A 13,640-nucleotide genomic window follows, 5' to 3' on the forward strand; every position below is an offset into this window, starting at 1 on the left:
ATTTTCAATACATTTTCATTAAGTTCTTTAGCTCTACTTTGCAGAAGTCAAGATCAAAGTTGATCAAACGTCAAAATCATGTCAAAATTCTAAATCACAGTTTTTGAAAATCCACAAAAATATATTTAAATTATCCCGTAAACATCAACCAAAACCTCCAAGACTAATGTGACAATTTCAGGATGCCCGTTAATATGTAAATCCCGGTCTGATAATGTACACACACAAAATTTCGTCAGAATTTGTTATCAAATACGTCATTCCTATTTTATTCTCGGCTTAAACTTACGAGTTTCACTGTGCAAGGCCGCCGTTTAGTTATTCAGTACTGACGAGAGCGTTCGGTCGCCTAGCTGCTCCTAAAAAAACGTCCGTACGTTTTTCAGTTTCTTTTTTTTAAGTGGTTAAGGCCGGCAACCTTGGTGTGGAAAGGCCGCGAGTTTTTCGTTTATTGATACAATCTATTCGGTCACGATGTTGAAGAGTGCGTCTAAAGTGACAATAAACACGGGGAACGTGCTCAACTTGATCGATATCAAGAAGAAGGCTGGGCAGAATGTTACTGAAGAGGTTGGTAACCTAACACATAAAATTATGATCATATAACAGTAATTAATCACCTTTTTTGTTATATTTCATTAGCATCATGTTTTTTATTATTATTTACAGGGACCAAGATTAATTTTATTAATCTTGGTCCCTGTTGGCTGTAACAAATTATTTTCTATTACCTTCTGACAGGCATTATGTATGGCTGGCTGTACCTATAGTCTACACCAGTGGTCTGCAATTAATTTAAAAAAGTGACTAATTTTGGGGCTCAGCACAGTTCACAATACAATGTCTCTATTAGTGTCATATAATAAACTATTAAAAAAAGTACATTTAAAAAGTGTAAGATAACCTGGCATTGACAAAGTTCACCTGAAATCTACTTTTTTTGGAGTCCTGATACTTAGTACCCAACATTTGGTTTAGGAAATTTTGATCTATACACTTGAGTTATAGGTATACAATAATATGCATCATCAAGCATATTATCCTTTCTAGGGAATTATAATAAAAAAATAGACACATTTAAGTAAGATCTGTGCTGTATTCAACCTAATAAAATTAATATAAAAAACTGATGTTACTGAAGAGGTTGGTAACCTAACACATAAAATTATGATCATATAACAGTAATTAATCACCTTTTTTGTTATATTTCATTAGCATCATGTTTTTTATTATTATTTACAGGGACCAAGATTAATTTTATTAATCTTGGTCCCTGTTGGCTGTAACAAATTATTTTCTATTACCTTCTGACAGGCATTATGTATGGCTGGCTGTACCTATAGTCTACACCAGTGGTCTGCAAGAAATTTAAAAAAGTGACTAATTTTGGGGCTCAGCACAGTTCACAATACAATGTCTCTATTAGTGTCATATAATAAACTATTAAAAAAAGTACATTTAAAAAGTGTAAGATAACCTGGCATTGACAAAGTTCACCTGAAATCTACTTTTTTTGGAGTCCTGATACTTAGTACCCAACATTTGGTTTAGGAAATTTTGATCTATACACTTGAGTTATAGGTATACAATAATATGCATCATCAAGCATATTATCCTTTCTAGGGAATTATAATAAAAAAATAGACACATTTAAGTAAGATCTGTGCTGTATTCAACCTAATAAAAATTAATATAAAAAACTTTATTTTCTTGATACCTACAGTAAAATAGTTTTCTGTTTTAGTAAAATAAAGAATTTCATGCTTTGGTGCTGTATTACTGTATTGTCACAGACCCTACATAGTACTACTAGTATATATACTACATAGTATAGTATTCTAATTGGTAGCGGAGAAGCAATATAAAAATATTGTACTTCAATTGTTCCAAGACACAACAGCTCATTTAAAAAAACATTTAAAAATTTTAACACAAAAAAATATTTTTTTTGTTACCTACTTAACTCTAACAATTTTAATTACAGTAGTTTTTAAATAAATAAACAGGCAATTAGCTGGCCTCATAAGTGAAGTAAGTTAATGTCAGTTTGTCTAAAAAGCAGTTGCCTGTTGTTGGTCTAAGTAGCAATAAAAGCAACTGATCGTAATGTGTTTGTGTCAGAAAAATAAAAAAAAACCTTGCGGAAAAGGAGCATCATGAAGCAGCTCCATTGACTTTGGGTCATAGAATTAAGATTGAGGAACCAGGAAATCCTGGTTCCTAAATCTGACTCAATATGATTCTATTCTGGTCTAAGTAAGTAGCTAGAAGTGGTCTAAGATGAAACTGGTCTAAGTAGCAAGTAGTCTAAAAAGTTCCTCAAATGTCTAGTTAGTTGTCTATTTAGACAAACTGAGACCAACTAGACATTTTTTAGACTACTTGCTACTAATACCAGTTTCATCTTGAACCACTTGCTACTTAGACCAGTTGCTTCTTTAACCAGTTGCTTCTTTGACCAGTTGCTTCTTTGACCAGTTGCTTCTTTAACCAGTTGCTTCTTTGACCAGTTGCTTCTTTGACCAGTTGCTTCTTTGACCAGTTGCTTCTTTGACCAGTTGCTTCTTTGACCAGTTGCTTCTTTGACCAGTTGCTACTTAGACCAGTAAGTATCCAAGGTCAAAAAAAATGTATTTAGTTTGTCAGATTATCAGAAAATATTGGACACATATTTTTTCTTTTGTCAGTAAAACAAAAAAAATACAGATAAAGTGCATCAAAGTTCGGGAGTATGGCCCGTGACGTCACGCTGTCCTAAAGTGTCGCACAGCGTGACTTTTTTTTTTCTTCTACCTCTCACATGATCAAAGCCTATGTTGACTGTGTCTCTTGCATACTAGTTCTAGCTTTTGCTACCTCTCGTACTTTCATTCATCATATTGTTCTTTCTTTCATCCTTCATATCTATCTTTCTTTACGTGGGTGGGGTTCCCACCTATTCTAGCGATCTTTTTTATTGATCTAAAATGGGGAAGCAACACAAAAATGGGGTTCTTTATTTATTAAAGTAAGGTTACAATATTACCTTTTACTTCTTTTTATCTTCTTCGGCTGCGAGACTTGGAAGGAGACAAAGGGTCTGACGAGCAAGCTACAAGTGTTCGTCCTGCGCATATTTTGGCCGAACACTATCAGCAACGAGGATCTATGGAAGCGATGCCACCAAATTCCGATAAAGCGAGAGATCGCGCAACGTAAAATGGAAGTGGATAGGGCACACCCTCCGAAAACCAGAGGACAATACAGCCAGGGTCGGGTTCACGTGGAAGCCGCATGGGAGCAGACGGCGGGGCCGGCCGGCGCACACGTGGCAGCGCACCGTGGACGCCGAGCTGCGGGCGGCCGAGCTGAGTTGGGGAGATGCGGAGCAACAGGCGTAGGACGGAGCGGATGGCGACGTCTCACGAAGGCCCTTTGTACCACTGGGGTACCATAGGACGACAACAACAACTTATTAACTATTACATTGAGGGAATCTAAACTAGGGTCGCCCTGTCGCCACTGTGGCGAGCAATGACGAGCAATGGCGAGCCACGGCGTGGGTCGCCAGCCTGCCACTGTGGCGAGCAACGGGAGGCTCGCCAGCCCACCACTGTGGCGAGCCGCGCGAAAGTTTAAATGGCTATACGTTTATAATTTTTTTTTTACTGGCTAAAGAAAAAAAATACGTGTCCAATATATCCTGATAATCTAATAAGGGCTAAAAGACCTGCAAAATATCGCTAGATGTACATGGCATTAGCAGCGTGAGGTTTTTTTGACGTTACTGTCTTGCTTGACGTTGCTTGGCGTTAGCCTCATTGACACACTAATTAGATTTTTTTAGGACATTAGCCTACTGACACGCCTAAATGTACTATGTTACTATTTATGTAGGTACAGTCAAGGACTTTAGTTCATCCACCCTGGAACCGCAGCTCAGCCACCATGGAACCATTTCACAGTAAACATCATAGTGACATCGCATTAATTAACAAGGAAAATCTTAATGACTTTCTTTGAAAAGGTTCCATGGTGGCTCATGACTTAAAGTCCTTTACCATACCTACCTACACTTACACCTATGACGTCGTACGTAAATTGATTTGTAGGTGAACTAGAACAATGTTCTAGACTCGAGAGTGACCAAAATAAGCTCCTATTCATCTTCCTAGCATGTGCGAGTGCCGGTTACCACAGGAATGACTTAGCACATTTCTCAGTCTATTTTAAGTGATGACCACACCCTGTGGTGAAATAGTTACTTGATATTGCTAAGTTTTTAAAAGTTAAAATTATCGCTAAGTTCACATTTTTTCTTTTTAACTTACATGTATCTAGTCCATGTAGGTATAGGTATAAGATAATGGAAAAAGACGTAATGTAACAACAACAGATTTATTCCTAAATATAATAATAATATGCAAGTTGATCTTTGTATGATGCCAGATTTCAGATCATGGAAAAAAAGGATTAATTTGGTTGCTTGAAGTTATTAAAATAATATTATCATTATACAGATTTAGTTCTTTTTAAAAATTGAATTTCATCACCCAAACTTTGCATAATTTATTGAATCAGGCGTTACTTTGCGGAGGTCCATATCAACGAATTAAAATAATTAATTTGCTCACCCGCGCGCGACCTTATGATAGCTAACTTTATGTATAACCTAACCAACAAAATGTTGGAAAACCCCCGATTTGTCTTCAAAATTCAATAACTCAAAAACGGCTGAACCGATTTTGATAAAACATGTCTAAGAACCATTGCTAGAAAACCTGCTTTCAAATAAAAAAACCGCATTCAAATCGGTCCACCCGTTTAAGAGCTACGGTGCCACAGACAGACAGACAGACGCACAGACATACAGACACACATAGCGGTCAAACTTATAACACCCCTCTTGCGTCGGGGGTTAAAAATATAAGTGTTCATGCAGTTCCTCCACCTCCACAGTGTAATAACCCACACAAATCACACAAACACATCTATCACCACCACTACACTGACGCGTTTCGAACCCAACCTGAGCTCATCTTCAGAGCAACACAACACAACCGTACACCGTACAAATTGGCAACCATATATATGAAACCGATACCGTTCTGATGCGTCACGACACAACACGACAGAAAAATGTGAACGCGGCTTGAGACCGGTAAGAAACGTCACGCAAGTTACATTACATTGCGAAGTCATAAAGCAGACGAGTTTGACGTGGTCGATCGAGCGCCGTAATGTAATGCAACTGACACGATTTTTATAGCAAGTCTAAACTGGGCATAAGATGCTTCTGGGTGTAAGTAAATCAATGCTGAATGTCACACAATTAGTAATCGTACAAGTCAATGTGTAATGTTATGTGCCTAATGTCAAACTAACTAATACAAATACAGTCAAACTAACTCCGATTGAAAGTGGACCATAATTCACTTGCAGGATTTTAACCATAGGTATATACGAATTAGAAAAATAAAAACTTCGGATTCAGTGTTAGCGTGTTAGGTATTATGATAACAGACGAACATTGAATTACATTTTTATTGCCATATATTAGGTACCTACCATGACAAGTAACTTGTTATTTGCGACATTTAGTTTCTATAGATATTGCACTCACGTGTATTATGAGTAATAAAAAATATCTGAATTGAATAGGTATTCTTAAATAGATGTGTCATTCATTTTCCTTACCATTACTCATTCATTTAGTTAAACACTTATGGCCACTTAAGTACCTGCTGGAAAACAGCTAAGGGGCTGTTTCACCATCTATTGATTAGTGTTAACTGACGGTTAAATGTGATGCCGTCTCCGTCTATTGGAACAAAACAAATAGAGACGGCATCACATTTAACCGTCAGTTCAGTTAACACTAATCAATGGATGGTGAAACAGCCCCTAAATCTCAGTTTAGTGTGTATTAGTAAGGAAGGACTGCCGTTACCCTCTACTCCGTCCGCGTAGAATTCTTTTATCTCTACCCCGCGGGAACTATGCAATTTTCCGGGATAAACACTATCCTATGTCCTTCTCTGGGTCTCAAACTATCTGTATACCGAATTTCATCTAAATAGGTTCAGTGGTTTGGACGTGATGAAGTAACAAACAAACAGACTTACAAACTTTCGCATTTATAATATTAGTGGGATGTATATAGTGTCAATATGTAGGTACTTTACTTATGGCACTGTTATACTTTCCATCATTTGGACCTGGAACTCTAAAAATCTCTCTCTTTCTTGGTTCATCCGAACAACATTGAATTATCGTTTCAAATTCTTCATTTATTGTTCACCTATGTGCAGTTTGAGTGCAGTTTTGCCGACCGCAATGGAAAAAAGTATGGGCGGTTGGCAGATAGGTTAAGATGCGGTTGGAGTAGTCGCACCAATCAAAAAAACCGGCCAAGAGCGTGACGTAAACGCCCAGGATAGGGTTCCGTAGCCATTAGGAAAAAATCAAATAATATTTTTCTAAGGATTTCGTATTGTGTACTGAATCTTCCAAGTTTAAGCATATTTTATACCTTAGGCTGCTATTTACTCTTAAACTACTAATAATTCTCAAGCAATCTTAGCCGCTATAATTTTCCTTGTAAATTTGATATATTTAGTACCAAAGTCAAAGTCAAAGTCAAAATATCTTTATTCAATTTAGGCTATAACAAGCACTTATGAATGTCAAAAAAATCTACCACCATTCTGAATTTTTGAAATTTTCCACCCAACAGTAGATTTTAGAGGGGGGGGGGGGCGCTCGATTTCTATGTATATTTGCACTTTAAAGTTAATATTTCGCTAACAGATCGCTGAATAGAAAAATTGTCTTAGCAAACCCCCAATGGCTTTCAAAGAGCTATCCAACGATACCCTGTGGGGTACAGGGTATCGTAATATGTGTCAATTTCATGTTCAAAGTCTGTTTTAGTGCTTGATAGTAATAAAGCATAAGAAATCCACATTATTTATAATAATAATAATTGTTTACCTCTACTTTTAATCTTCGCATAATGCATCGATAAAATGTACATGATCGGTAGTCGATGAATGATAAGTCCCTATGACAGCTCAAAATGGCTACGAGAATTCCGGACTCTGTTGATATGTATATTCATGTTAAATTAAAGGTCTCTGAGCTTACCCGCGGACTGACAGACAAGACAGACGGACAGACATGGCGAAACTAGAAGGGTTCCTAGTTGACTACGGAACCCTAAAAAGCGTGCATAAATATCTGATGCGACTCTATTTTTAAGGCCGGTAGGACGTGTCGGATATTATGTTTTTGCAGATATTTTGGGAGATGATGAAGATGACTGTATAGTCTTTAACGGGTTTTAAGCTGTTAGTATGAGGAAAATACACTTATTTTTAAGGGTATAGTTTTCCTCAAACGGTCAATTTGTCCAATCCAAAGTTTGTGAGGCAACTAGGAGACAAGAAAGTAGGTACACAACTCTTTTCCAGGCGTAGTGCATATGTATAGCAACCACATAAATGTACTTCAAATTGTAATCAATTGAAGTCGTTAAAATATTATTCCTTTTAGAATTAATCCCTCATACTCGTAGGTAAAGAATTTGCTTAGCTGTTTTTGTGATTTCACTAGGTAGGTACATTTTAAGAAATAAATCATTTCAATCTGGCTACACTACTTAATCTATTGACCTATTGACCTATTACTACTACCTATACTACCTATACTATTATTACTACTTGATCTATTATTCTTAATTGCTAATCTAGCGACTTTGCACGTTTTTACAGCAGTTGTTTGTTAAAAATAAAACCATTAGAAAAGATAGTATCCTTACATACAAAAGACTCGCTTATTTTGTGAGTTTTTTAATTAGCACGTCTCTTCTTTCAATTAAAAGTTTTTTTTTCAATAATGATTTACTTAACTGCCTTATTCTTTAGTAACTGCGTACTTCATAAACAGATAAAATAAAAACGTACTCACTTAGAACAAGTGGATGATTGTTCTGTTAATTGTCATGCATTAACTATCATTAACAACGTTAGCCACAAAAGGACTTAAGTATTTACAGTTTCTATCGCATTTCCTTTTAAACCTCAAACCAATGTTTGTAAAGTCGAAATTAGTAAGCAATACTATATCTCATTTGGACGTCATTATAACTCTTTAACGTGTACTATGTATAACGTATATTGAGTAAGACAACCTCTACCTACTTATACCTAATTACGTAAGTATTCACAACATAAAATGATATAATAAAACATTCATAATAAAGCGAGGGGTGAATTTCACAAAACAGCCTCTCGTCAAGAATAGTTACAAAAATCTTTGCGGAAACTCGGCCGCCTGGACTAAACAGAGCTAAGTACTAATATCTGCCACAGCAGAACGTGCAAAAATATCTGACATGTCCTACATGTTTTTTTTTAATTGTACCAATCAGATGAAAGCTAATAATTAGGCCATAATTTCAACAGTCTATAACTGATGAACTTTAACTTACGGAGACTTGTTTATTTCTATTTTATACGAGTATTTTATTTAAGTAAAGTTTTAAGACAGTTGCTTAGCTTAGCTAGAACTTTCCAATACTAACACAAACATATTGCAATTGCGGATGTGTGTCATCATATCACAACACCACTGTTTGCAGTGGTTGTTGACCAAACATTATCGCTTCATTTGTGCAAGGAACCACTTGTAACGGGAGTTACTCGTACATTATGTCATAGTGTTGGCGCCATATATAAAACTCATCGTCGGGTCCCGTGGCCATTTTGAAAAAACCTCCGTTGTGTCGTGGCCATGGCCATGAAGCTGTGATATTTAGGGTATCTAGGGTAGTTTCGTGGGTAAATATATATTAACCCGTCGAGCGATCTAGGCAGACGTCTGCCTAACTAACGCCACCTGTCATGTCAGTGACCAAAAAAACTCAGTGAGAGCGGCTATCGCAGTTGCGGACAAACTTCGCTAGGCCCTTGGTGCACCTCCGGGTCGCTTGACGGGTTAACTGATTAATGAACTAAAATGATTTCCTTGCTCACCCGCGACCTTACGATAGCTAAGCTTATGCAAAATATGCGTGTTCATGCAGTTCCTCCACCTCCACACTGTAAGAACACACACAAATCACACAAACCCATCTATCACCACCACCACACTACACTGACGCGTTTCGAACTCAACCAGAGCTCATCTTACTAATGAGTAGTACGGAAATAAAGGTAAGGTAGTTAAGGTATTCTGGTAAGTACGGAATAAATAAAGACCTCAGTCACGACTTTTCATTTGACCGAATGAGGGCTATCGTTTTTTGTCTTACTAGATGGCGCCACTGTTGCGTGAGGGTTTTAAGTGTGGCTTTCAAAGTCCGTTATTACGGGCGTGAAAACAAAGTTTAGTAAAATAATAGTTTATACTTCTTAAAACCGTACCATAAAAATATCGAGCAAACACTGTCTTGCGTAGTCCTGTTTTGTTCGGAAAAAAAGGGAGGACAAAAGTTTTCGAAAGACAAAACTGTCACAAAACAGACATTCATTGCCAATTATCGCATAATTGCCATAATTAATTTCAGGTAATGCAAAATATTCACAAAATTATTCTAATTATAAATAAACCAGCGTAGCTCACCCAAAAACTATGAGATTTGGCATTTCGGATACCTTACGCTACACTAGCGCCTCTAGCGGCGAATTCATAAGCGATAGCCCTCATTTGATGGCGGTGCAAAATATAAAAGAGTAAGGTACCTAATTTAATTTAACGTATTATTGTAATGATATAGGCAATGACTCATGTTCAGTTTGCACAGCGTTTATTAATATTTATTTGAAATTCCTAGACTTTTTAGGGTTGCTTTTACTTTGTAAAGGAAAAAAAACTCAGAGGATCACTTTTTTCTGTTTGTCCGTCTATTTCTAACTCAAATTTCAAATGTAACTTCGTACATGAATTTCGAAAACTCAGAGGTACGCTACGCACCCAACCCAGTTTGAACCTCGGCTTGACTTTGACACACTTACATTTAGATTTCTCAAAACGATTTTTTATCTCTTTCCAGCTATCAGAGAGCATCAAGCTGACCCTCTCAGAATGGGGCTCCCAGAACGGTGTCAAACTACAAAACGGAGCTGCCTCGCTCGACGAACAAGCTCGCACCTCCCGCCAACATTCGGATTACGTAGTCTTCTCCACATCAACTCCTGAAGCCATTGTCAAGATCACGAGGCCTCATGATGACGTGCAAAACAAGATGGCGGAGGAGGAAAGGAAGAATCTGAAGATCGGTGTTAAAATATTTATTAACGAGGACAGCACGACTGCGTTGAGAGAATGCTTGGAAAATGGTAAGGGTTTTTATTAAAGTTGGTTTTTCGACAGGCGAAATATCGCTAGATGGCGTTAGTATCGTAACGTCCGTTTGAATTTGAAGTTTCAGTCTTGCTTACGATTGGCTCATTTAGTTATTCAACCAATCACACACATGACGCAAATTATGTCAAACGGTCTTCACTATACTGACGCCATCTAGCGATATTTCACCTGTCGAAAAACCCTCATTTTGCTCCGCTACCACACGGGTAAGACGGCTGCGTCTGAACGACATATGTGTTTTAATTTCATATAGAATTGCGACCTCCAATTCCTGAACTGTTATAGTTAAGTAAGAATTGGTTGAAAAGATTATTGGTATTAATTTTGAGATGTTAGCAGGGTACATAAAAGTCGAAAAAACTTATTCAGGGCAGCGTTTTCATAATCAATTTCACTATGATTTCTTTGGCAGATGAACAGGATGTCAGGATGATGAAGTGGTGTCCTAGGTATCATTTCATCTGCAGTCGTTTAGAAAATTTTCATTTCGCAACCATGATTGACAAATCACTCATCGATTCATCTTTATAAAACTAAAGATTTTACAACTATTTCATTTTACCGAATAATCACTTAACACATTTTCATTTCATATTTTACACTTTGGCAAATAGATTATTTATTACTAGCTTTTGCCCGCGACTTCGTCTGCGTAGATTTTTATATTTACACAATACTCGATAGGAATGAAGTTAATGTCCCGCATTGGCCGTTTCTTGGAATTTTCGAAAAATCCCTTCAAACTACAGCTAAACAATCAACTGAAAAATCTGATCATGATCACCAAGTTTCACATCTAAATTGCTCAAGAAATAAGATTTTTATTCTTTGCTTACTTTTTTCCTACATCGAGTGATGTCTTTGGGATCGCAACCCAGCCTCGCGCTGGCTTGCCGTTTCAGCCGAAAGCGAAGCGGCCTGCCCGGCTAGAGCGGCACTGAGTCTCCCATCGCGGTCTTCCTCAGACTCCTGAGACCGTGCCGTGCCCCTGGTAGTCGATTCGTTTTTTTCGGGAAGGCATGGTAACGCCTGTAAAATGCGAGTCCCAAATCCGAAATCGTTGTAAATTTACTCCGCAAAAGAAAGAGAAAAATGTTTTTTTTTAAGTACTCACCTTCGTGACCATTATTAAGTGCTTAAAAGAGGCAATACGTATGAATATTGATGCGATATAATTCGTCATCATCAGCCGGAAGAGGTCCACTGATCGAAAAAGGCCTACCCCTTACAACGCCACAATAATAATACTCGTAATAAATCCATTTATTTCGGGCAACTTGGCCCATACAATAAATACCTTACAGACTAACGTACCTACATATAATCAATAATATTACAATACAAATAAATTATAAATTACAATGAACGACAACTCGCCACTTGCATCCACCGGTTTCCCGCAAGTCTCACAATGTCGTCATTCTACCTGGAGGGAGGCCTGCCAACGCTTCGTCTTCCGGTCGCCGCTCCTCGAGGACTTCTCCCCAATGAATAATAATGAATATCTGTTCTTCGAGCGATGTGGCCTGCCAATTGCCACTTCAACTTGCATATAATTTTTCGAGCTATGTCAGTGACCCTAGTTCTTCGCCGAATTTTCGTATTCCGGATATAAATTAATTAGGAATAATTTATGTCATTTTTCTATTAATTAATTATACGCGTGTTGAATATGAGTGTTGATGTAACCACTACGTAACTATGTTAACTCGTTTGTTTCATAGTTCTCCATAAGATGGCACTGTGAAATGTGTTGCAATTCATTTATTTTTGTTGTATCAATTACCTATTCAGTTAAATTTCTTGATATCCGTACACCCTCTTTTAAACTTAGTCAATTTGGCTAAATCGGCGCCATCTGTTAGTGTAGCAGGGTACTCGATAGCGATACTTATACTCGTACGCGTGTTGATATGTGTGTCGATTTTACCATTACTTATACTCTTTTTTTAGCATTAGAAAGAAGGCAAGCGATCTTGATGTGTCTTTATATTGAAAAAAACTTTTGCAAATAAGTCACAACAAATAGTAACAATTAGCAAGGATATAATGATCATTTACATGCTTTTGGTATCATAAAAGTAATAGCAACTGTTTTTCAAAACGTTTTTCAATAAAAAGACTCGTCAAGATTGTTTACCCTTTTTCTAATGCTAAAAAACTAAGTACTATGTAAGTAAACTCTTTTTTATTAGTTTACTCCATTATTTACTGTTTACCCAGTTCTCCAAAAGATGGCATTGCAATGTGTGGGCAATTACTTTATTGTCGTTTAATTTTAGTCGTATTAGTAAATCAATTAAATTATTCAATTAAATTTGTTGATATCCGTACTCCCTCTTTTAAACTTAGAGTTAATTTGGCAAAATCCTTCCTCAGTGGCTTACTCGAGTCACAACGTTATTAATTTCAGCGCCATCTGTTAGTTTATCAGGGTACTTGATAGTCATAGCACGTATTTGAAAACTTGAAGGTGGAAACTTAACTCAATCGAATCGAATGTAGTAGCTACCTCCACTTTTAAGGGTTGAATTTTTATACCCTAAGGGTCGAATTTTTGTAGCCTATAACCTGGCCGGGGATTTTCTCGTCAGATTAGTAAAGTTTGCATAAAAATCCGTTCAGCCGTTCTCACGTGATGCGCGGTCAAATAAACGACAAACAGATAAACAGACAAACAGACAAAAATTCTAAAAACTATTGAAACGTGTTCTGTTATCGATTTTAAGTATTCCCAGACAACTTTTTTTCGAATATCTTTCATGTACAGACTTTCGACCCTCTTCAGCTTTATTATATGTATAGATTGATATCAAATAGTAAACTTACGTACGACCTACAAACGTTTGGTATAATATGGCGGTAGATGAATAACGTTATAAACAGACATTTTGTAGCTTTCTTCTTGGTTTGCGTATAGTAGAAATTTTTTGTTTTTAATGTCGTTTTGGAAATCAATGAGTTTGGCATAGAAACCTTTTTGTGCAATGAAAATATATAAGTGATACATGTATAAATTATACTATTTGCTAAATTACTAGTTTTAAATCGAATTATTTTTCAAAACAACATATTTGTGAAATGAATAGTATGTGTATGGAACGCTGGTTGTGAAATGAACTTTTGTCAAACAAGTTTCGGTGAAACATTAGTGATCCTATATATAATACAGTTTCTTCTGTATCTGTAATACGGTATTTTGCATACTCATGAGCTTTGAATCATAAAATTGCACAATAAATTACTGTATTTTACTAACTACCAATCATGACTGCAGTTGATTATGAAAAGTC

At 36.7% G+C, this 13,640-nt stretch overlaps 1 protein-coding gene across 1 annotated transcript in view; it reads left to right on the forward strand.

The window, feature by feature from the left end:
• Positions 1-39: 39 nt before the first annotated feature.
• The window catches only part of LOC141441997 (glutamate--cysteine ligase regulatory subunit-like), a 26,732-nt gene continuing 13,131 nt past the window's right edge, over positions 40-13,640 (forward strand). The window contains exons 1-2 of the mRNA XM_074106901.1: positions 40-570; positions 10,034-10,319. Of these exons, the coding sequence (XP_073963002.1) occupies positions 475-570; positions 10,034-10,319 (382 nt within the window). The 5' untranslated portion in view covers positions 40-474. The remainder of the gene's footprint in view (positions 571-10,033; positions 10,320-13,640) is intronic.

Source organism: Choristoneura fumiferana, chromosome 24 (genome assembly GCF_025370935.1).
Source record: "Choristoneura fumiferana chromosome 24, NRCan_CFum_1, whole genome shotgun sequence".
Lineage (NCBI taxonomy): Eukaryota > Metazoa > Arthropoda > Insecta > Lepidoptera > Tortricidae > Choristoneura > Choristoneura fumiferana.